Here is a 25,300-nt window from a genome sequence, read left to right as displayed (position 1 = left end):
TAATGGATTCAACAAATTGTTCCTTTATTGATAGAGAACTTGATGAAAGGATGAGAGATGCATTCCATGATTTTATTGAAAAAAATACGTGGATGAGAATTTGTTTAATTTCCTTCAAACATGGTTGTATGTGAAGGAGCACTGGAGATGACATTTTCATGTTTGAACTATTTTCTTTCTTTGTTATGTGATTTATTACATTGACAAAAATGCTTACTTTTAAGTGCTTTTACAACTTGATTAATAATTTCTCCATAAAATTTTTTGTGTCTAAAGGATGATTGTTTTGTGTGTAGTAAATTATAAAGATTTTGAACTCAAATTGCTCAAGTAGTTTATAATTATAACTCTATACCTCCCTATTAGGACTATCTTTATGTTTCATATCTTATAACACTTTCCATTTCAAAATCAAAGCAAATGAAGATTTTAAAATGAAATTTGCATTCTTTAGCTTTGTAGTTCAAATTAAACACATTTTAGAATAAAGGAAGATACCTGTCATTTTCTCTAAAAAATCATCTTCAAACTAAACACTCAATCTTCAAAAGGATTTAGATACTCCATCTTCAAAAAGATTTAGATGATCTTGGTATATTTTGAATTCACCCGAGTTTCATGGCTTAAGCAATTGAATATTTGGTAAGCCTTATATAGTTTGAGGTTGTGTGTATATAGGAAGTAATTGCATTTGCACTAAAATGCCTAAGTCAAAACATGATCAAAGACAAACTTATTGATAAACAAACATACATGATCAAAGCCTTCTCCATTCCCCTCTCTATTGCTTGGAACTAGATTAATACAAGACTATAAAGATAATTTTAGTTTTTATACTTGCAGTAACATAATGGGTGGAGCTGTGATTTGATTTTGTTGGGAGAGAAGAAGAAGGGTGGTTGTTATTTTATGGGAGAAATGAAGGTTGATGGGATGCAATTTTTAAGGATTTCTCTATAAACAAGGATGAAAAAAGTAGTGGATTTTTTTTTGTTTTGATGTTGATGATATGGATTTTTAAAGACATGGCATTCTAATAAATGAGGCCAAGCTATAACTAATGGAATACCACTAGTTATAACTTGAACACCATAAAATTTCTCGTGAAAATCATGTTTTTTTATTTTATAAAGAAAACCTATTGTTCTGATTTTTCAACCACCACTGCTCCTTTAAAAAACAAAATGATAATACTTAAAAATATTATATGGCCAAGACAAGCTAGTTTGTTTTGTCATGCCTTTGTTTTTTCTTTTTTTAAAAAAACATTTCTACATCCTATGTTTGTTTGATTTTAAATTAAATAGTTATATATATATATATATATATATATATATATATATATATTGTTTTATTAATTTCTTAAATTAATTTGAAATATATTTGAGTTATTATTTTTTTAAATGCTATTAGAATTTTTGTTTGTTTTTTTTAATTAATAGAATCCTTTTTTTCATTATATAACAATTTCTTATCTTTAAAAATCATAGAACTTAAAATAAAATATCTAATATCACATATTAAAAGAAAAGCTAAAACACGTAGTGGTTTCACTGTAGCTTTACACATAGATTACTGTGGATTGCTATAGTGAAATTACCTTTTTACCCTTGAGTGAAGAAAATTTAAGCCTTTAAGCTGGGTTTTTTTTTTGTCTTTTCCTCTCGCTTAGTGATCATTAAAAGATTATTTGGGGGTGTGTGCATCTTTTCAATTTTTTTAACACATTAAAAATATTCTTTTACCTTTAGAGTCAACAAAATTTAGAATTGGTGACCAAGGGTTTTCTTGACTTTTCACAAGCTTCGTAACGGTAAAAATACTTATTTGCTCCCAAGATCAAAAAAATATGGAGCTGCTGGACAAGGGTGTTTCAGGTTTTTTCACTTTACATGTACAGTAAAAGAACATTTTTAACCTTAGAAAAGACAAAAAAGAAATTTTGCTTTTGGGGGTATTTTGGTATTTTTCACATGGGTATTTTGTGTAAGTAAGAAGGCTATGAGGGCATTTTGATATTTTCATGTTTGGTTTTTAATTTCTGAATCGAAAAGTTACAGGCGCGTGTTCCATATACGTCGGCGAGTGAGTGACATCCGTGCCTTTCAGGTGGCACGTGTGACACCACCCGATGGCTAAATCTGGCCATCCGCCATCTCCGTAGATGCACAGTCGTGTTCTCTTCCACATGGTGTGGCGCGTGTAGGTTTATGATGGTTGAATTGCCACCGGTGTTCGATTGTTTTTGTTTTTTCTTTCTTTTCTCTCTCCCGACAGTTAAAATATACAATTGACCTCTTTGTTTGTTGTTTTTCAATTTCAGTCCCCATTCTTTGAATTTCTTATTCCTTTTATAGAAGTTTTGTTTTTTTTTTTTTCAATTTTGTCCTTTAATTACAATTTCTCATATATTTTGTTTTTCATTTTAGTTCCTATTCTTTTAATTTCTTATTTTATTTTTATTCCTTTTATAGTTTCAGTCATCTTAAATCCACCTTATTTTTTGTTGGTGTTTTAGAATCTATTCTTTTAGTTTTGATTTTTGATTTTAGTCCTTTTGTTTTTTGTTAGAGTTTTATTTGTTTATAATTTAGTCCTTCAATATTAATTTGTGTATATGTAGTGGTTATGATATCAATAATTATGGTGATGATGATGATGATGATAATAATAGTGATTATGATTGTGATCACAATAATAATAATAATAATAATAATTGTGGTTATGTAAGTAATAATAATAATAATAATACCGATAAGAATAAAAATAATGGTAATATTAGTTATAAAGGTGGTGATAATAATTATAACAATAATATAAACAGTAATAATAATTGCGATAACAACAATAACGATAATAATGATAATAATACTGATCACGATAATAATACTAATAATAATTATGATATTACTTATTGATAATAGTAGTAATGGTGATAACTGTAATAATAATGATAATATTAGTAATGATAATAATAACGATGAGAATAATAATTGTTATAATAATAATAATAGTGATAATTCATCATTCGATGTTAGATTTGCTGAGAATTAAGTTTCATTGTGTTTTTATATATGATATTTTTTATCTAATATCTCGGATTACTGGTTTGAAAAGTTTACATGGCTCGATATTTTCTTTTATTTTTTATCTTATTATTTTTTTAAATTTTATCGTTTAACATTGATTTTTAAAAATAAAAAAATCATTCATATTTCCTTTAAATCTATTAAATAAATTAATTTACATAAAATTAGTTTTTAAAAATTTATCCTTTTGTCTAAATTTATAGTATTGCAAATTTTTTTCATATTCTTAATATTTTTAAAAATATAATTCATTCTACAATGAAATGCATACAAATAAACTAGTCATATCTAAAGCATTTTAAGTTGACTTCACGTAGATGTTTGAAACTTCAAATTTTACATTTTCATGTAGTTAAATATTTAAACAGATGAATTCATTTTAATATAAGGCTTAAAAATATATTTTTTTTTTTACCATTTACCAAAAAATGAAAAAACACAAAAATCACCTTTTTTTTTTCTTTTTCCCGTCCCCTCTTTCTACGTCAGTTAATATTCTGCTCTCATTCTCTTCAGACATTCAACCCTTCTCTCTCTCTCTCTCCCCCTCTCCCCCTCTCCCCCTCTTTCTCTTTCTCTTGTCCATCCAATCAGTCTCCTTACAAAAAAACCACCACCAACTGCCCTGTCCCTCTCTTTCTAAAAAACTCAAAACACACACATTCCCCTTCAAACGTCACTACTCTCTCTTTAGCAGTCCGCTGCTGCACCAAAACAAGAGAAAAAGATAACAAACCCTAAAACAAAATGGTGTTCAAGAACAAGCTATTTTTCTCATCTTCAAAGAAATCAGAGACTTCAAGTCCTGATGGATCCAACAACAGTCCAAGATCAATCGGGTCAAATTCACCGATCCGGTCCGAGAAGAAAAAACCCGCCAAATCTAAAGATTCAACACCTACTACTCCAGCTAGCACTGCTTCTTCTAATAATTCTACTTGCAAGCAAACCCAAGTTAAAGATGGGGTAAAAAAGAAAGACTCATTTTTTAAAGGCAAAGAAACTGTGAGCCAACCTCGAACTCCTACCAAACCAGGGATTTCAAATTCTGGGTCGGATTTAAAATCCAAAAAAGGTGGTGTCTTGGTTGATAATAAGGAGAAAGAAGCAGAAAAGTATTCTGTTTCGCCGATTTTAGCTTCATCTTTGGGGTTGAATAGGATCAAAACAAGATCAGGGCCATTGCCACAAGAGACTTTCTTTAGTTTTAAAGGTGATAAAGGGAGTGGTGTATTGGGGTCTAGTAATTTGTCAAGGCCTAGTGCTAGTAGTGGGGATGGGGGGTCGAGTTCGAATTCAAGTTCTTTAGGGTCAGGAAAGAAGAAGGAAGGAATATTGGGGCAGAGTAAGTTGAGGGTGTTTCAAGAGAGTGGTAACGGAGGTGATAATTCGGATAGTATGTCTACTGGAAGTGGAGGACAGTCTAGAGAAGTTAGTCCGAATTTGCAGGCAAGAACTAGGTTGCAAAGTGGAGAGTCATCAAGCGAAGCAGGTAAGTTAGTTACCCTTTTTTCTTACTGGTTATAGTTTTGAAGGTCGTGGTTGCTTGCTTTTACTTGTTTTAATATTTGGTGTTGCTCACATATTTGTTGTTTCAAAGTGTAGTTGACTATTGGAAAATTTGTTAAAGTGTGACATCCTTTCAGGTGTTTAATAAGGGCTTGGTTCTTCCATAAAATCAACTGAAATAGGATTTGCTCAATCTTAAGCAATGTCTAGCTCCTTTCAGGTGTTTAATAAGTAAGGGCTTGGTTCTTCCATAAAATCAACTGAAATAGGATTTGCTCAATCTTAAGCAATGTCTAGCTCCTTTCAGGTGTTTAATAAGTAAGGGCTTGGTTCTTCCATAAAATCAACTGAAATAGGATTTGCTCAATCTTAAGCAATGTCTAGCTCCTTACATCCTCAAACCTAAAAGGTAGGTCATTTTAATAAGGAATTGTCTGGAGGAGCTATTCATATCCACTCAAGGATTGGTGAAGTATATTGTTCATGCAAAAGCTTTACTCTTTGCTGTATAGATCATGCAAAGGCTTGGAAGAAGGCCCTCAATCCTTTTGTTGAAAACACTACAAGGTGATGTTTTTTAACTTCCATGGTTGGGAAATCTTGCCTAAAATAACATAGCTTGAAGGGTGCCTCCAACTTAAATCTTAAATTTTGCTAAAGTGGCATAATTTTGGGACCATATTCAGATTTCAAAATTTGTCCAATGCACCAGCTTTCCATCCATTGGAGATAGATGACTAAAAGTCCACTTTTTCAGTAGCTAAGGTTCTTAAATACTAAGAGGTTTCAAATCTCATCCTTGGATTGCAAATCCGTTGTCTGCAATGAACTGATAATTAAAACTTCATAACAATTAAATCTGAAAGGAGGATGATACCTTTAGCAATGAACTTCTAAATCATGCATGGCTCCTCAAAGAGCTTTATTACAGGTACTGGTAAGATGTGTGGATTTTCAAGATTGTATGGAAATAATAACGGTGATATTTATGTGGTAAAGCGTTTGCAATTTTTTTTTTTTTTGCTTAATGTATTCCTGGATCTGACCTCACATTCAATTTATTAAGAATGATGGAAAGAATTGGACTGGAAATTGCATTGGGATCATATTTGTGTATTTGCTTTTGAGATGTTCCATCATGCAATATGCTCCGCGACGTAGTTAACTAAGTCATGTTTGTTTTGCCAGATATATGGTATCCAAACTATTAGAGAATAGTATAAGTCAATCTTGGGACCTCACCTGATAATTTTAGCTTTTGGGTTGGGTTGAGATGATTTTTTGACATGGTATTAGAGCCTTGTTGATTAAGTGATCATGAGTTCGAATCTCATCACCCCAAGACTCTCACTTGAGGGAGTGTGGAAATAGTATAAATCATATATTGGAACCTCACCTAACAATTTAAGTTTTTGGGTTGAGATGGTTTTTTGACAGAAACAATGTCTAATATGAATTTGTATCCACAACATTTTACATGAAGAAGTGTACACTTTCTGGAAAAGCTGTCCAATTTTGGTGGAACTTTCAGAATTGTGATTTAGTTGACAGGTTTTGCAAAAGAGTTTCCAATTTCTGCAAAGAAAATTTGTGGAGTTATTGGAGATGAAGCAATATGCCTTGGATGACTAAATTATATAAAAAACTAGTTTGAAAGAGATATATCCTAGCAGGTTCTTCATCATGCCAGAACATCAGGGTCTGTTCAACATGAGGTACTGAATTTGTTGCATGCATTTGTGGGGGACCAGATGGACGCTGTGTTAATAGGGATAATTATGCGAGGAACATGTTTGGACAGCAAATTAATTCATGTTTTGTAATGACAAAATTCTTGGTGAGAAGTCACACTATATGTCTTTATTTTATGTGTAAAAAGAATAAGGGAGGTCTTCTTTATTTAACTATTCAATTGTAGCAGAATTGCTGTTAAACTTCATCAATCTGGTCAGTGTACAATTGTGCCTAAATTCCTGTTGATGTTGTTTAGAAGTTGGATGGCTGTACATATTGGGGGCCTGGGATGCTATGGTTTCATAGTTGGGAAGTGATTGTGTGCTGGAAAAAAAAAAAAAAAAACAGTGCGTGCAGTTGCAATGCCCTTCACTTTTCTTTTTGTTACATTTGCATAGATAGAAGGCCTTTTCCATGGGACAAAGTCTGAAATTCATACAAGTTTAAACTTTGTCAATGTAGAAATGGTTTTTGCTCATGGAATGTTTTAACTTGCATGCAATGTTCATTATGTCTTCCTTCGCAAAAACACATTTCTGATATTTTGTTACCATGGCAGGTCAACATAATTCATCACGGGGTCACTCTGGAGGCTTACGAAGTTCTGATGCTATCACACCTGAGGTACTAGTCAAGATATTTTTATTGATATTCCCTCACTTGTCTCCTACCTAGTCGATTGTTCTTCTGCTAGCTTTCCTCACAATGGCGTTTTAAATGTTTGTTTTTCTAGACTTATGATTGTGAAAACCCAAAGGAATCTGAATCTCCCAGGTTTCAAGCAATACTCCGTTTGACAAGTGCCCCTAGAAAGAGGTTTCCTGCTGACATAAAAAGTTTCTCACATGAATTAAATTCCAAAGGTGTACGGCCTTTCCCATTTTGGAAGCCTCGAGGGCTAAATAACTTGGAGGTAACTTATTCAATTGCGTTATATCTCTTCTAGATGATGCAATGTGCTCTATGAAGTTTGCCTCCTGATTAATCTTCTAGTTTTGGTACAGGAAATCTTGGTTGTCATACGTGCAAAATTTGACAAAGCAAAGGAAGAAGTGAATTCTGACCTGGCTATCTTTGCAGCGGATCTGGTTGGAATTCTTGAAAAAAATGCGGATAGTCATCCTGAGTGGCAGGAAACTATTGAAGACTTGTTGGTTTTGGCTCGGAGTTGCGCTATGACATCACCTGGAGAGTTTTGGCTTCAGTGTGAAGTTATAGTCCAAGAACTGGATGATAGACGCCAAGAACTTCCCCCAGGAATTTTGAAGCAACTTCATACCCGAATGCTTTTCATCCTAACAAGGTGTACCAGATTATTGCAATTCCACAAGGAAAGGGTGCTGGATGAGAATGAAAATGTTTTCGGGCTTCGTCAATCTAGGCTTTTGCATCCTGTAGATAAACGAATTCCTTCTTTTGTTGGTAGGGATGGGAAAGTTTCTAGTGCTGCAAAGAAGGCAGCTTCAGGAAGGAAATCATATAGTCAAGAGCATAAGGCTGCATTAGTAAGAAAATCATACAGTCAAGAGCAGCGTGATTGGAGCAGAGAACAAGATATACTGCCAGGAAAACTGCTCTCTCTTGCTGATAACGCTCTTAAGAGTGACGAGTCTCCCACAGGCAGGGATCGGATATCTTCTTGGAAGCCACTCCCATCTCCTCCTGGCAAAAGCACAAAGGAAGTTGTTCCTGTAGAGGAGCAGAATGACAGTAAGATTGAACCTTTGAAAACTTCAAATGACAGGAGAGGAGCCTCTGACGTGCATCTGGCTGCTGCAAAGGTTTCTGACCTTCCAATGGTGAAAGATGTGCATGAAAATTCTACGAAGCACCAACCTAAAATTTCTTGGGGAAACTGGGGCGATCAGCAGAATATTGCTGATGAGAGTTCAATAATTTGTCGCATTTGTGAGGAGGAAGTTCCGACTTTACATGTAGAAGATCATTTAAGAATTTGTGCAATTGCAGATCGATGTGATCAGAAGGGTCTAAGTGTCAACGAGCGCTTGATCAGAATTTCCGAAACACTTGAGAAGATGATAGTCCAGAAGGATATTCATCATGCAGTGGGAAGCCCAGACGTTGCTAAAGTATCAAATTCTAGTGTGACTGAAGAATCTGATGTTCTCTCTCCAAAACTCAGTGATTGGTCTCATAGAGGGTCAGAGGACATGCTTGACTGCTTCCCTGAAGCTGACAATGCTGTTTTTATGGATGACCTGAAAGGGTTGCCTTCCATGTCATGTAAAACCCGATTTGGTCCCAAGTCTGATCAAGGAATGGCCACATCATCAGCTGGTAGCATGACTCCTAGATCTCCATTATTGACACCAAAGACCAGTCATATAGACTTGCTTTTAGCAGGGAAGAGTGCTTTTTCCGAGCATGATGATCTTCCTCAGGTAGTTGTCTATTTTTCTGTTTTCTTATAGATAAATGGGTTATGAATCCCTTTGAAACGGGGCGGGTTATACTTCTCTGGCCCCTTCCCGTATTAATTGAGTTCATAAGGTTATGGGGATTCCCCATTAATAAAAAAAAGTATAATATTTGTATGTACAATTAATACTTGGCAGTTAATATCTGATGAAAAATTGATATTAATTTCATATGAATATTGAATTTTATAGTAACTCTCATTAATATTGAAGTATAAATTGATTTTAAAAGGTGAGTTATTCAAGAAATATACAGACAAAAGATCAAAAACAATATATATGGATATATATGATCAGGTTCGGGTTCTCCACGGAGCGGGGGCATGTACCCCGCCCCCATTTCCATTTGCATATCAGGGGAAAGCCCCCATACCTGCTCCTATCGGGTCAAGTTTTGTTGGGTTTCCATTAGGGCGGGTAATTTTGCCATTCCTAAAAAGGGGTTAGCTATTGTGCTTTAGGATGTTACAGAACTAAATAATGTTGCACTATAGACAGGGTGTCTCTCATCAGCACGGTAACACTTGTCCTTATTTTTAAATTGAATTTTATCTTAAATATTGGCCATATTCCAAAAATGCAATCTGAAATTCTTTGTAATTGCACATGCTTTCAGAGGGGACAAGAAAGAGAAAATGTAATATACAATGTTCTTAAGGCAGCTGGAAGAACATTAAGTACTTGAAAGTTGGTGTGGCCTTAATGCAGTTCTTGCTGATTGGAATTGATTACTTTTTGTTTAAGTTTTATTTTTGAAGGTGTCTATGTATTGATGCAGCTGAATGAACTTGCCGATATTGCAAGATGTGTAGCAACTACACCTCTAGAGGATGATCGCTCCACTCCCTATTTGCTAACTTGTCTTGGAGACTTGAGGGTTGTCATTGAGCGGAGAAAGTTTGATGCGCTTACTGTGGAGACTTTTGGAACAAGAATTGAGAAGCTTATTCGGTGGGTATCTGCATGAAAAGTTTTGGAGTTTTCGTTATATATGCAAAGAACATCCATGTATTATGAAGTTTGAATTTAGCTTTCAGTGAAATTTAGTGTGCACTTCTTCTAGAGAAGTTTCACAATTTTGAATTTTTATGGAAAGTTAATTGATTGCCACTTTGTTCTTCTTTCTTGTTGTGCAGGGAGAAATATTTGCAGCTTTGCGAGCTAGTGGAAGATGAGAAGGTTGATATAGCAAGTACTGTAATTCATGAAGATACACCTTTGGAAGATGATGTTGTTCGAAGCTTGAGAACAAGTCCAATACATTCTTCTAAGGATCGTACCTCCATAGATGACTTCGAGATAATAAAACCAATAAGTCGTGGGGCATTTGGAAGGGTGTTTTTAGCTAAAAAGAGAGCAACAGGAGACCTTTTTGCCATAAAGGTACCAATATTTGATGTTGTGGTTGTAATTTCTTTTGTAGTTTGACTTTTGCTTCATTTTATTTTACTGATTGCTTTTTTTTTCTCCTTAAATTTCCTTTGTTCAGACAATATTTATGTAAATGTGTGTGTAATCAACTATAATTTTGGGGCTTATGAGGCCTTGAAGTTAGGTGCCTCATGCAGGAAGAGGTCGTGAATAGCCCCCCAAAAGTAGAATTTTTTGATCAAGATGGAATGGGGTGACGTCATGGTACTGTAGTTAGGCCCAGTGGGATTTTGTCAAATAAGAAACTGTGATTTTTTATGGTAGTTCCTCAAGTTCACATAAAGGGTAAGACGAGACAAAGGATGCATCAAATTCCTTCAGAAGTCTAAACACTTTTTACAAGGAATCTTAAGGAAACTATATGTTTGAATTTGAGGGCCGACATTCATGATGATATTTGTTTTAAGAGTTGGAATGACAAATCTCCCTTTAGTCAATAATATAACTCCTGTTTCTTAATTTATGATTTTATCTGAATAGATGGAATTTTAGATAATATGTTTATGTGGGTGTGTGTGGACCCAGTGTTTGTTGCTGATATTAGGCTGTAATTTAATGGTTCTTGTTGTTGAGTGTCCCATGCTCGTCTTTTGTCAGTGGGAAGTAAAGAGGAAGTTGAGTCTGAATTGATTGGATACTTGGCATTTGCAACAGGTTCTTAAAAAGGCTGATATGATCCGCAAGAATGCTGTTGAAAGTATACTAGCAGAACGAGATATTTTAATTTCAGTCCGCAATCCCTTTGTGGTGAGCATGCCTAGCTTGCATATCATTTTGGCAGGTCATCATAAATTCATTTTCCATTCTAACATGTATGTGTAATTTGTCAGGTTCGCTTCTTCTATTCATTTACTTGTCGTGAGAATTTGTATCTTGTGATGGAGTATTTGAATGGTGGCGATCTGTATTCATTGTTGAGAAATTTGGGCTGCTTAGATGAAGATGTTGCTCGTGTATACATTGCAGAAGTTGTAAGTTTTAGTGTTTTTCCCTCACAAATACTTATACTGCATATAGAGCAGTTTCAGAATCTAATTATTATTGCTTTTAAGGTGCTCGCTTTGGAATATTTGCACTCACTGCGTGTAGTTCATCGTGATTTGAAGCCAGATAATTTGTTGATTGCACATGATGGACATATCAAGGTAACTCCTTTATTTTATTTTATCTTATCCTTTTGTACTTGTCCTGCTATTTCTTATCAACACCTACACTTTTTGATTGCCATTATTTTGTTTATCCTGTGACCTTGTTCCAGTATTTTTTTTTTTAATTTCAAGATGCCCTTGTCCAACTAAGGTGTACATTCTTTTTAACAGCTGACAGACTTTGGTCTTTCCAAGGTTGGTCTCATCAATAGCACCGATGATTTATCTGGTCCAGCAGTTAGCGGGACTTCCATGCTTGTGGATGATGAACCTCAACTATCTACTTCCGAGCATCAGCGAGAAAGGCGGAAAAAACGTTCTGCTGTGGGCACACCTGATTATCTTGCACCAGAGATTCTTCTGGGAACAGGACATGGTTTGTATACCTTGTTTTAGCTCAGGGTGTTACAATTGCCTTTATTTTATTTGTATAGTGATGCAACATTAGGTTTACTAAAAGTGTATGTTTGGCGTTCCTTAAAGCAGCTTATGTAATGCTAACCTTATTGCTTAATTGCATTTAAATGCCTGAAACAATAAACTCTGTATAATTTTCTGCAGGAACAACTGCTGATTGGTGGTCTGTGGGTGTTATTTTATTTGAATTGATTGTTGGTATTCCACCCTTTAATGCAGAGCATCCCCAGGTTAATTCCTTGCTTCTGTCTACAGTATTGTTATGAATTTTGTTGTTATGTTCTCTCTTCAACTTACCTCCTGATAAATTATTTTTCTTTCTATCTTCTTTTACGAACTTTAATTTATTTATTTTTTCTGAAAAATATTTCTATTGTATTCTCTAAACAATGAGTAGTCATTTTCATGCTTAGGATTTATGAACCTAAGAGTATTCTCCAATAATAACTAAGGATAACTTTGAGATGCTTAGTTTGGGTCATGAGAAGTATTCCTCTCTTATGAAAGGGAGAGTTGCTGGAAAAGTTTTAAAAGAAATGGTTCTGGAAAGTGCAGGATGATATTATAATTGTCATACTACTAAACATGTTAGTTTTTTGGGATGGGAACTTTCCTCTCTCAACCACCTCTGAAGCAATGAGAGTTGCATTTGATCCTATTTTCTTAGCCCGTTGATATGCTGCATTTCTTAATTAATTTTTTCTTGCAGTGAAACAGCCTAGGAGCAATGCAAGTGTAATTTTGGTTGAATATGTATCAGGAGTAAAACATTAATTTTTATAATTTTCTACATAATAGGTGTATATTGTTGAAATTGGGAAGTACAAAATACCTTCTACATAGGAAGATTTAAGTTTTTTTGTTTAATATTAACAATATTAGTGTATTCTCATTTAGAATTCCAAGTCTAAAATTAGAATTAGTTGTTTTTAAGAGGTTTATATATGCACATCTTATATGATCTTACAATAGGCGGAATGCAATATTTTTTTAGAATTTCCAGACAACATGCCCTTTGTGATTTTGAGATGCGATCAATTTTAGGTCCAACTCTTAAGAATCAAGGTGTGGTGCTCAGGTTTCATTTCTAGATGTTATTCCTTAAACCTTCTTTAAATTCTAATATTAAATTACTGCAGAGAAGTTTCAGTAACCAGACTTGATCTTTACAAAAACAAGTATTCCCCCAAACACCATACATCCATCCTCAACTCAATTTATAAAATTTGAACTCCTTCTTTTACCCAGACCCATTAATCCCTAATTTTTCAAACCCTGGCTTGCTATAGTATGTTCTTGGAAAAGAAATTCAGTTATGCTCTATGTCCTGTTGTGGGTTAGCATTTGCTTAAAATCTGCTCGGAGTTGGTACCAACAGGAAAGGATGAGACTTCCTAATTTGCTTTCCAGACTTCAGTTCATGATAAGTGTGGGAGGAAGTTGTTGAATGAATAGCTACAAATAGGCAGTAGACGTGAGATAGATTCTGAGAAAATCTGAATTTTGCCAGATAATCTGAGAAAATCTGATTTTTTCCAGATAATTACTTTAAGACATGAATTAGAATGGTTCTCCATAGCTGACCTTGTTTCATCATCGCTTACAATTATATTCGATTTCGAGGAAATACAGAAACTTAAAAAAGATTATTACAAGGTAATTCTTTTAAGATGTCAATAGGGACCTTGATAGTGCGAGGTATTATAATTTAGGTTAAATGACTCAGTGAGATATTATGACATATGGAGGCAGTCTACTCAGGCAATGAGTTATACTTAAAGATAATTGGACATGATTATAGCTGTTAATATCACAGATGTTTACTTGGACAATAATTTTGGGATGGTAGTTTGCATTCTAGATTAGATATCAAGAGATAGCTTAGAGGGTGGTAGGTAGCCTTCAACAATCTGGAGCTCTGCTTATGTGAACACCTAACTGAAACCAAGCCAATGTGCTAGTGTCCTTTCTGTGACCAGTTGGTTCCAATTTTTTAACACTATGTGATGGTGCTACATTTGCAACAGCTCCATAGCCTGTAATGTAAAAACTTTAAAGGTAAACTAATTTTTGCACAAATAGATTCATCAATCTTCCATTTCTAGCCCCAATTTATAAAATTTTCATTTTTACCCCTTTAGTTTTTAAGAGTTTCAATTTGCCCTTGCCATAAATTACTAATGAGAAGTTCACTGTTTTCTTACCTTTTCTTTTTTCCTTATTTTCTCTAAATCCCCATTCATGTATAGCATCTCACAAAAAACTTAAACCTCAAACTAAAATAAGCTGAAGCCAAACCTTCTCAAAGAAGAACAATAGTCCCCCCAAAGTGAAGTGAAAAAAAAGAAAAGAAAACTATCAAAAGACCAAATTCAAAGAGTAGGCCATGTAATGTTAAATTGTAACATGGAACTTATTGGGATCTAGAAGGGTAATTTTGTGAAACTTTAAATTATAGGGGTAGAAGTGGAACATCAATGAATCTATGGGGGTAAAAATGATACCCAACTTTAAAATTCCTGATGAAGCTGCGAGAAATTGTTGCTTTACAATGGTTGATGATGCTCAGCAAAATGTCTTGGGTGGCCTGAGATGTGAGTTTGTGACATGTCATGTGGATGTGTATGAGTGGTCTGAGGTGATAGTGCATGAATAGTCATGTAGTTTTCCATACTTTTAAATAGCTCCATGTTTTTATGTCAAGCTCCTCTATTGCTACCTGACCGTCCCTATAGGGCATTGGCTTCTATTTACATGGTGGACATTAGTCAGGGTTGGTCACTTGGTTGCAAAATTGTTTCAAACACCGAGTCATACAACCATTAATATCAAATATGATAGTAGGCACCCAGGTGCCTGGTGTTTTGGATCGTTTGGTGTACTAAGTTAACCTTTACTGTTTTTCTTAATCAAGTATAATTAAGCCATTCAAACCATCTTGTAACAAAGCTTGTGGGATTTGGAATGCTATTCTGGAAAGTTATTTATTTCTTAGTGATTGCTTGAAATAGCTTTGGATTTTTTTTTCTTTTTATTTATTGGCTTGTTAATTTTCAATTTTGTTTCTATTGCTCCATTCTTATTACCCTTTTTGCTTCTAGACGATATTTGATAATATTCTCAACTGTAAGATACCTTGGCCACGGGTGCCTGAGGAAATGAGTCCTGAAGCACAGGATCTAATTGATAGGTAAGAGAGTTTGCCTAGTTCTTATAAATGGTTAGTCTATTAATGTTGTTATTGAAATGTATATTTGATCTGATTGATTTAGTCATCATTTATGATGAGGATGGTGCCATTTCAACTGGTTTGCTGTAAAATACAATGCCTGCGATCTCTTTGGTATTTTATGAGACCTGAATTAGAGACTTTCTTATCTTTTTTGTATTTAGTGGATCTTAATTTGCAAGATATACTGTAAATTAGATTTCCTGAGGTAGAGTTTTGGATTGTGAATTGATTGATGTGTTTTTGAGTCTGAACTAATACTATTCATCTCCAGATTATTAACTGAAGATCCTTACCAGAGACTTGGAGCTGGAGGAGCATCAGAGGTGAACTTTAACTTTTATTTCTAGTTTATTTTCCAGCCTGTTCATGTTCATGATCATGCATGTATTTCATTGTACCTTTAACCTACTAAAAGCAGAACTTTTAATCCAGGTAAAGCAGCATGTATTCTTTAAAGATATCAACTGGGACACACTTGCCAGGCAAAAGGTGTGATTGTCTTCCTTGAGTATAAGCATGACTTTATGCAGTCTTACAAAATGGGTTGTAGATTGAATTATCATTTTTGCATCTGCTATCTTTCAGGCTGCATTTGTGCCCAGTTCAGAGAGTGCACTTGATACAAGCTACTTCACTAGTCGATACTCTTGGAATACTTCAGATGATGCAATATACCCAGCCAGTGACTTTGAGGATTCGAGTGATGCAGATAGCTTGAGTGGCAGCAGTAGCTGCTTAAGCAATCGCCATGATGAAGTGGTATTATGTCCTAAAGTTTTTCTCAATCTTGGGAAATTTTTATGCCCCCCCTGCATATTTTGCAAAAGTGACTCACTCTTGGGCCATAATGATAAACAGGGAGATGAATGTCAAGGTCTTGCTGAATTTGAGTCTGGTTCAGGTGTCAATTACTCCTTCAGTAATTTTTCATTCAAGGTACTTCCATTCCCCTAAGCTGGATTAACAACTCCTTGGTTCTTCCCTAATCTGAATGTTTGACTTGTTTTTGGCAAGTAAAGTTGTCCTGTTTATCTGTTCTTTATTGAACTTTTTTCCTTACAGTCTTTCAATTTTTGGTTCCTAAAGTTAGATTGGGGTAAGAACTAATACACTCATCAAGAAATGATGTTTATTAGCCCAAACACAATTTTCATGTCTGCTAGGACAAAAATATTAGAACCTTAAAATATTCTGTTAGATTTCATTGAGAAAAATATTTCTTTGATCATCAGGAACAAATAAAAATTTTAAGAACAATATTTTCTTGATTTTCTTTCTAGTTTGGAAAGAAAGGAAAGAAAAGGTAAGAAAATTTATGATTCCATGCTTATAAACAATGTATTGCTCACGGATCATTTGTTCTTAGTTAATTCAGAACTTATTTAATACGATCCATGATGTACTTTAGCTTATAGCTTATATGTACAGCAGTGTGTCGTCTTAATATTTTTCCCCAATATTTATTGCTCTAATTCTTATGGGATAATTTATGCTGTATATTTATTCCTTTACCATTCTGTTGTGTCCATGACTGCATTCTTACCTTCTTCTTTTTCCTGTGGTTTTAGAATCTCTCCCAGCTTGCATCAATCAACTATGATATTCTCTCTAAGGGTTGGAAGGATGATCCACCAACAACTAATTTATGACCATTTCTCCTCGGTCAGAAGCCAGAAGAATCGTGTTCCTTGGCATTGAAATCATTTTGAACGTATATGGGGCATCTGATTTGCCAGTGTTGTTTATATACTCTGTACATGTAATTACTCTAGTTAGTGTTTTCTCCCCTCATTACATCTTTTAATTTCTTCTATGATCTACAGATGGTAATTTAATTCATTTTTGATACTTGCAGACATAGAAGAAAAGTTGAGGACTGAAACTGCTTTGGGATGTGCTCTTTGTTCAGTATAGGTAATGCATCCACACTGTTGGGGTTCAATTTTATTTGTTTAGTTGAGCTGAGGAATATTGTTTTCCATTATTTAAATGCCCCAGTGTTGGTCTACGCTCTTTGATGTGTGGTGTACTTTTTGTGATTTTCGCCTCGTATCAATGAAAGAACACATCCCTCTATTTGAAGTTCAGTGTAATATGATCATCAAACTTGCAAGATTCTTTGTTATCCTGTGGTTTAATCCAAGACCGTAAGAAGTTTAGAGACCAGTTGCTGTTTTTTGTCCAATCACAACGGAAAATTTGTTTGGTTAGCCAAATAGTTTATGCTTTTTATACTGAATTTCATATATAATTGTGTTTTAAACATTGGTTTTGTAGAAACTAAAATAATTTATTTTTTTTCCGCTGTTTACTTTATTTCACAGCAGTTTTTTTAAAAACTGCTACTAAAAGTGTTTCTTAAATTTATTTATTTTTTAAATTATAATTGCAAAAACTATACACACTTGTATTTACTACTGTTAGTAGTCAGATTCTTTTTTGTTGTACTACCTGTTCTCGTATCTGCTTTTCTCCCCTCACCTTTTCCCTTGATTTGCCTTTGGTTTTCACAAATCCTTTTATAATGAAAACTCTTGCTACTCGTTGCCTGACCTGTTACTGCATCTTTGATGCACGGCGGGCAAATTGCGGTCTTTGTTTTTGGAAAACTTGTGTTTGATTCCCCACCATTCACTTTAAATAAATGAAGGGAGAAAAACAAAATATTCGAGGTTCTGTGTGGCCAATATTCTACATGCTGCATGATGGTGTTACATCTTGTACTGGCTAGGCTATTACCTAAAAACACTAAAAGATTTGGTATTGGTGCTTCCATTGTTCATATGAACAGTGAAGCACCTTCCCGTCCTCTTTTACACTTAGATTTTTTTTTCCTAAGTTTATACTTGAAATTTGGTAGATTTGAAATTGATTTTTACAATTTATTTGGTGTTTGTTATGAGGTTATCACAACCTAAAGAGACAACTTGTATGTAACAAAAAAACTTGTATGTAATTACTGCTTAATTGTACAAGTGATTTAGTTTTATTATCTAATAATTTTCTGTTACCCAAAAAACACTAAAAGATCTGGCTTTGCTAATGGTGCTTCACTGTTCATATAAACAGTGAAGCTCTTCTTTTTTTCACTTTGATTTTTTTTTTTTTTGCTTTTTTTGAAAGCTTGTTTTCTTTAATCTTATCCTTCGATACTTGATAGATTTTAAATTGGTATTTATAATTTATTTTGATTTTATTTTTATGAGGTTATTACAGTTTCAAGAAAACATTTCGGTATGTGATTTTTTAAGTGTTTAGTTTTATTATTGTGTAATTAAATAAAAAATAGTTTTAAAAAAGAAAGTTATTAAACGTTCATGACTTGGATTGCATGTTTGATATGTTAATTTTGGTTGATTGAGAATTGGTCTTCATAACTGGTTTTTTTTATTTTTTATGGAGTTAATGCGGTCTCAAACAAATATCTTGTTGGTTTTTATTTGTTTTTTTATGGAGTTATCGCGGTCTTAAACAAATACAAATATCCCGATGATTTTGAGAGTATTTTTTTTATCCTACAATTAAGTGGAAAGTAGTGTTTTATTTTCTAAAAAAGTTATTAAACCTAGTAAAGTCTATGATCAGGAATCTGACTTTGACTAGATAAGCCACAAAGTAAGGGCGGGGGCGGTCCAATATGTTATAGTTCTTTTTAAAAAAAGATGTCATGTGAGATTTTTTTTAAAGTCAAACAATGTTTTTACTTGTCTTTTGAGTTACCTTTGAACCCGTTAAATTGATTGAGTTACATTTGGAGGCTCCCATACTGTTTATTTTGAAACCTAAACTAGGTAAAGATTCAGATCAAGATTTGGTATATAGTATATTTGTGGTTCGTGCTTTGCCGTGAGTTGAGTCAATTTTTTTTATAACGTAAAAAAATGCTCGGGTGCTATTAGTGTCTTTAAGAAGTCATAGATCTTACTAGGTCCAACAAGATGGTATCATTCAATTATATAATAGAAAAAACAACAAATGGTAAATGAACCAATTTTTTTTTAAAATGAATAAATATAACCAGAGTGTTTGCCAAAAGAGAAAAAATTAAAAAGTTGAATTCCAAGATAACTCAATGATAAAGGAGAAACTTGAAAAAAAAATGACAAAAATAAATTTTCTTGAGTCAACCCAAGCTAGCATGACTAACTCGCAACCTGGATCGTGATGTCGAGCCAACCTCATAGAAAGAAGCTTAAAAAAACAAAACACTGCAAAACCGAGTAAGTTTGCTAAAATTCCCGAGCCGGATCATGCAAATAAAATAACCAAATAGAAACAAAAACATAAAAAATAACTAAGCTTAATTTAAAAAGAATCTAATTTTGAAGGATGAAATCGAAAAAAATATAAAAAAAGCGACCCAAAAATAAACTTGATTTACCCAGCCAAACTTGCTACACAAGTTATGAGATCGTGATAGCTTGATTGAAAATAAAAAACAAAGAAAAAAAATAAACAACATCGAAGGATGAAATCGAAAAAAAATAAGTGAAAAAAAACAATATCAACCCATGATAACTTATCAAATCCGTGACTCAAGTCACTAAACTAGAAGCACCTCAGCTAGAAAAACCATGAATTTCAACTTTCAATAAATCAAATATGAAGGATGAAATTGAGAAAAAAAAATCAATTATACAAAAGGATAAAAAAATGACAACTAAGAGAATTAGGACCTAATTTTAAATAAAAAGTAAATAAGAAGACAATCTAGAATTTTAAATTAAAAGGAAAATTGAAAAGAAAAATCAAATTCATAAAAGAATCCAAAGAAAAAAATAAGAATCAAAAGAATGAGGACCAAATTTAAAAAAAATAATAATTATGGATTCAAGGATGAAATTGAAAACAAATTAAGATTTGACAAAAAAAAACTAAGAACAAAAATTAGAAATAAAAAGTAAGGATCAAAGTTGAAATATCAATAAATAAGAGGACAACTTTGAAAGTTTGAATGACTTTGGCAAAATTCAAGGGGAGAAAAGAGAAAAGATAAGAAGATGGAAGAAGAGGTTGTTAATGTCAAACCATCACTTATATAGCTACATTTACTGCCCTAAGTAGAAGGAGACGTCGCGGTGCTTCCAATACCATTGCGGAAGTTGGCATTCCTGAAAAGAGCATAGGCACTCTATACGGTGGCAAGAGCATTGCACACGTCAATTTTTTTTATTTATTAAAATATCAAATTGTCTTTAACCCAACTTGATTATAACTAAAAAATTAGAATGAGAGTACCAAAAGGCTTCTAGAAGCAAGTTCAATAATTGTTTTTTTAAAGGTGTTTAACTCATTTTATTGTGTACTAAAAAATAAAAATAAATCTTTTTATCCTCAGTAAATTTGATGATGATAAGTGAAGTCCTATATATATATATATAAACTATTCTACCCCTAAGTCCAAGTTTATTGAGTTTTTTCTTATAAGAGTTTAATGATAATTTTAGTGTTTTATCCATAATAAACTGAGTTCCTCTGTACAATGAAACAATAAACCCTAATCCCTTTTGGTTTTTTTTTTTTTTACTACAGACATACTGACATGATAGGGTACCTGCCAAGAAAGAAATATCAGGCACAGGCTTGTTTGGAGTGTGGTTACGGTTGCTTTTTAAAGTGTTTTTTATGCTGAAATGCATCAAAATAATATTTTTTTTTATTTTTAAAAAATTATTTTTAAAATTAGCACATCAAAACAATTCAAAACATATAAAAAAATTAATTTTTAACAAAAACAAATTTTAATTTTTTGAAAACACGGATTGGCTCGCGTTTCCAAATACTCTGAACGGATATTCAATACTGACAAAACACACAACTAACTTGAGTTTTTCTTAATTGTCAATTGCCATTTTATTGAAACACGAATTGATAAAAAGTGCATGTTTCCCAACATTGTTATGCTTATTTAAGGAAATGTTTTCAAAATTTCTGGAAATAAAATCAGAAACAAACAGAATACTAAAGATAACATTAACAAAAGATAATTGGTCATTAAAAAACACTGTATCATGTCATAGTATTTTCATGAATTTACCCTTTTAATAAAAAAAAATTAACATTAGATATTGGGGATATTAAAGTCTTTTCACAAAACTCATTAATCATTACTAAATTAAAAGAGAAATACATTTTTTATATATTAAAAATATAGTGAAACAATCAAAATATCATTAAAAACAAAAAAAAAATTGATGTCAAAGAGCTTTTTTGTATTTTCAAAATGGTTTTTTCAGTACTATCAGTTCAGCTGAGAAACAATTTGATATCTGATGAAATATAAAAAATATATATATAAAAAAAAAAAGTTAAGTGAAATGATCAAAATTCCTTGCAAGCAAAAATTCTAAAATTGGTGTCATGTGGTTTTTTCGTCTTTTTATAATGGTTTTTCATTATCATTCGGTCAACTTAGAAGTAATTTGATATTTGACTATATATATATAAAGTTTTGTCAGATGTGGCCTAAACATCGCTGCGTGAGAGTGCCTGCACACTTTAAGAGAAGCATGTGGATCTCCAAGCAGCCAAAAATATCATTTCACTGTGTCGTTTAAAGTGCTACTGCATCCTCTTCTTATTGGTGCGGTGTGTGGTGGTGGTGGTGTGGTTTGTTGTCAGTGGACCTTTTTCTTTTTCCCTTTTTTTTCTCTCTCATCCCTGAAAAATTACATCTTAATCGTTTTTGTTGTTGATATTTCAATTTCAATTCTTATTCTTTTGATTTCTATATCAACATCAAGAGCATGCCAACGCGGTCTCACTTGATTTCTGCTTGAATTGACAGCTGCCCCAAAGTAGGTTTGTTTTTCATTCCAATCCTTAGCAATTGGAAGCGTCTAACATTTTTGTTCTTGGTTCTTTTGTAGAAGTTTTATTTGTTTTCAATATTATCTTTCAATCTCAAATATCATATATTATTTTTTTTCAATTTCTTCCTCATTCTTTTGATCTTTTTTTTAATTTTTTGTTGAATTCATTTTTCTTTTCAATTTCACCATTAAATAAAAAATTTGTTTGTATTTTTTATATCAATTTTGATCGTCATTCTTTTGATTTTTTTGTTTTTGTTTTTGTTTTTGGTCCATTTGTTAAATTGATTTTTTTTTTAATTTTACCCTTCAATCAAAGATAAAATTTATTTCTATTTCAATCTTGATCCTTATTTTTTTAATTGCTATTTTTTGTTTTGAATCCTTTAGTATAATTAAAATTATTTTTTCAATTTCACCCTTCGACATTTGATTCATTGTGAATTGGGTCTCTTAGTTTTTCCAGATAGGATGCTTTCGACTTAATGACTCGGGTAATGAGTATGAAAAGTTAACGCGATTTGACTTTTTTTAAAAAAAACTGGGTTTTGTGGTTTCTTTGTTTTTTATTTTTATCGGGTTATCCCGATCTCATGACCTGGGTTGCGAGCTTTGTGAGATAATTTGGGTTGGCTCGGCTTTGATTATCGGGGTTACATATTTGTCATGCCAACTCGGGTTGACTCGGGCTGATTTTTCAGGTTATTTTTTTACCCAATTTTATTATTTCGTATTTAATGAGCTGAGTATTGAGTTACATTATTTGTTGTCTTTTGAAAAAAAATAATTTTTTTCATAAGATATTGTGATCATATATTTTTTTTTAAATTTAGTTCATCTACTATTATTGTCTATTTTTTTATCATCTAATTAAAATAAAACAACGTATTTGACCAACTCGGGTTTATAACCCGAGTCACAGATTTTTGTTTCTTCTTTAAAATACCTTTGCAGCACCTAAATATCATTTTTTTTTTTTTTGAAAAACAATTGAGCCTGCACCAGATCATGGGTCCATAACTAGTTTTTACTAATAGAAAATAAAAACTATTTATGTATCAATTATCAAAAGATTAAAAATGTTGTTCTCCAAGTTTTCTACTATAAAAAAAAATATATAAGGGTCTTGTTTGTCCATCTAATATTTATGGTCATTTCTTTTATTATTTTTCAATTTATATCAAATAAGACCCTTTTTTAAATTTTTAAGAACTTATATTGCATAAACATGTTTCTTTAATTGAATAGGAAAAAAAAAATTTGCTTTAATCTAATAAATAAATAAATAGATAATAAAAAAGAGAAAACAAAATCATTATGACAAATCGTTATAGATATGGAAATTGTGTATGTTTTGGTCAGGAATTTTCTTTTATTCATCGGAAGGAGATAAATGAAGAGAGATCTTGTGTTCTAGGAAGAGGGAGGTGAAAACGATTAAAAATATTTGACATGTTTGAGTATAAAAAAGAATATGATATTCATCAATAGGATTTTATATTCGAATTTATAGATTAAAATATTTATTTGGTTTTTTAAATAATTTGTGATTTTTTCAATATATATAAAATAATTTCCATAGTTTCTTTTTTAAAAAAAATATTACATTGATTATATTTGTTAGATATATGTAAGACATTCTATCTTTTTATAGTTCTTTATTCACAAGAAATTAGATACAAGAAATCATATGGACATTTATTTGATAAACAGCAACAAAAAACATTGAAAATTGACCGGATAAAAAAAAAATTCTTGGTTTTCTCGGTTTTTTTGTCATCTCTAATAAAAATATATGAAGGTATGGAAATTAAAAGGTCTGTATGAAAACTGAAAAAAAAAAATGCAGGTTTTGGCTTCTAAAATTCAATTTATTTACTCTTTTTTTTTATCCAAAACACTTAAAAATCATTTCAAAAGTTCTAAAAATCAAATTAAGCATCCAATAAAACTCCCCTAATCAAGAAAAAAATATGGACACCAAGATTAGGGAAGCGTCTGGAAACGCGGTTCAACCGGCGTTTCCAAAAAATTTGAAAAAGTATTTTTTTTTTTTGCTAAAATTTAATATGGTTTGTACGTTTTGGATTGTTTTGATGTGCTGATGTCAAAAATGATTTTTAAAAAATGAAAAAACATCATTGGCATGCATTTTGGCACGAAAAGTTATTTGAAAAGCACCCACAACCACACTGTCAAACACGCTCTAGTTGTGTTAGGTGGCAGAAATGGACCTCGCCAAAGATTTTGGCCATCAGATGAGTCTACACACGTTGCCAAAAGGTATTTCAACATCATTTTTATTGTTTTGTTAACCGAAGAAAAAATTGATGATCGCTTGTGGATAATTTTTTAAAACCAAATAAAATTCTCTTTAAAAACTATGATAATGGTTGGTTGTTTTTTAAAAAAAATTGTTTTTGTTTCCAAAAATTTGAAAACAAAAATAGAAACAACAAATGATACAAACGACTCACTTGTTGAGTTTAAATTCTATTTTCTTGCTAGTTGGCTTTGCTATTTTTTTAAACAGAAGGTCCAATAAAATTTGGGCTAGGGAGGACAGACTTTTTCCATGATGGTGATGTTATTTTTGAAGTTCTTTTTACCATATAGTTTTTTTCATAACAATTTTAAATATGTAAGCCTCACATCCTCTAGTGCATTCAAAAAAAAATAAAATAAAATTTAAACACACGGGGCTTGTAGCTCAGTGGCCTTGGCAGGCTTTGCCCTGCCTGAGTGCCCTGGTTCGAGCTCTCGTGTGTACCCAGCACTTGAGGGTCTAGCTGCTGTGGTCCATCGTGGACTTGTTCCGCCCCCCCTCCCGGGTTGGACCCTCTATGTGCACGCATGTCACCCTCGCGGTGCCTTACCTGCTCCTGGGCTTGCAGGATGTCCAGTGGGCCGTGGGGAATAGTCGTGGTGCGCGTAAGCTGACCCGGACACCTCACGTGAATAAAAAAAAAAAAAAAATTTAATCTCAAAGTTGAGACTTAAAAAATCAAGAAATAAAAACCTTTGTCATCATAAGTCAATTCCTTCAATTAGTGGAGATATTTTAATTTGGCTTGACACTAAGTGACAAAGACAAGTAACGTTATGAAGCCTGGAAGATTAGGTTTCCAAGAAAATTCAAATTTTTTTTTGTATTTTAAATCGTTTTAATGTGCTAATATCAAAAATAAATTTTTAAAAATAAAAAAATATATCATTTTAATATATTTTAATATAAAAATTATTTTTAAAAACAATCACAATTATTCTACTAAATCTGGCAGTGAATGTTGGGCTCGTTCTGCTTGGTAGAGCGTTCAAATTTTGTATTATGTGATAAAAATATTTGTGTGTTCATCTTACTCTAGGGCAGCTTCTGATGAAGACGAGGAAGAATAGGACAGCACAAGGCAACGAGACAAACAGATCCCCTTTTAGAAAATGGAAGGTCTACCTACTCCCACCTTTTTTTTTATTTATAACAATTATTATT

The 25,300-nt window shown here is 32.6% G+C and overlaps 1 protein-coding gene across 3 annotated transcripts; it reads left to right on the top strand.

Annotated features, from left to right (window-relative positions):
• The first annotated feature begins 3,603 nt into the window (after positions 1-3,603).
• LOC7486714 (probable serine/threonine protein kinase IREH1) lies at positions 3,604-17,080 on the top strand. 3 transcript variants are annotated; one of them, XM_024582226.2, is made up of 18 exons: positions 3,605-4,581; positions 6,892-6,956; positions 7,066-7,245; positions 7,337-8,734; positions 9,549-9,721; positions 9,907-10,153; positions 10,856-10,948; positions 11,032-11,172; positions 11,254-11,346; positions 11,521-11,725; positions 11,911-11,996; positions 14,868-14,956; positions 15,270-15,321; positions 15,431-15,487; positions 15,584-15,757; positions 15,857-15,934; positions 16,567-16,757; positions 16,854-17,080. In XM_024582226.2, the coding sequence occupies exons 1-17, from the start codon at positions 3,837-3,839 to the stop codon at positions 16,645-16,647; spliced, it is 3,957 nt and encodes a 1,318-aa protein (XP_024437994.2). In that variant the 5' UTR covers positions 3,605-3,836; the 3' UTR covers positions 16,648-16,757; positions 16,854-17,080. The 3 variants fall into 3 exon arrangements, with proteins under 3 accessions (XP_052301811.1, XP_024437994.2, XP_052301810.1); XM_052445850.1 differs by having other exon boundaries at positions 16,567-16,769; XM_052445851.1 differs by lacking the exons at positions 14,868-14,956; positions 15,857-15,934; positions 16,567-16,757; positions 16,854-17,080 and having other exon boundaries at positions 3,604-4,581; positions 15,584-15,676.
• Positions 17,081-25,300: the final 8,220 nt, after the last annotated feature.

This window comes from Populus trichocarpa, chromosome 12 (assembly GCF_000002775.5).
Source record: "Populus trichocarpa isolate Nisqually-1 chromosome 12, P.trichocarpa_v4.1, whole genome shotgun sequence".
Taxonomy (NCBI): domain Eukaryota; kingdom Viridiplantae; phylum Streptophyta; class Magnoliopsida; order Malpighiales; family Salicaceae; genus Populus; species Populus trichocarpa.
This window is presented reverse-complemented; position numbering and strand designations above follow the sequence as displayed.

Bases quoted from the DNA above. Each gene is read 5' to 3' on its own strand.
- LOC7486714 (XM_024582226.2), top strand. From the start codon at position 3,837: ATGGTGTTCAAGAACAAGCTATTTTTCTCATCTTCAAAGAAATCAGAG. The intron at 7,246-7,336 runs GTAACTTATTCA...GTTTTGGTACAG, and splicing joins GAGGGCTAAATAACTTGGAG to GAAATCTTGGTTGTCATACG. The intron at 10,154-10,855 runs GTACCAATATTT...CATTTGCAACAG, and splicing joins GAGACCTTTTTGCCATAAAG to GTTCTTAAAAAGGCTGATAT.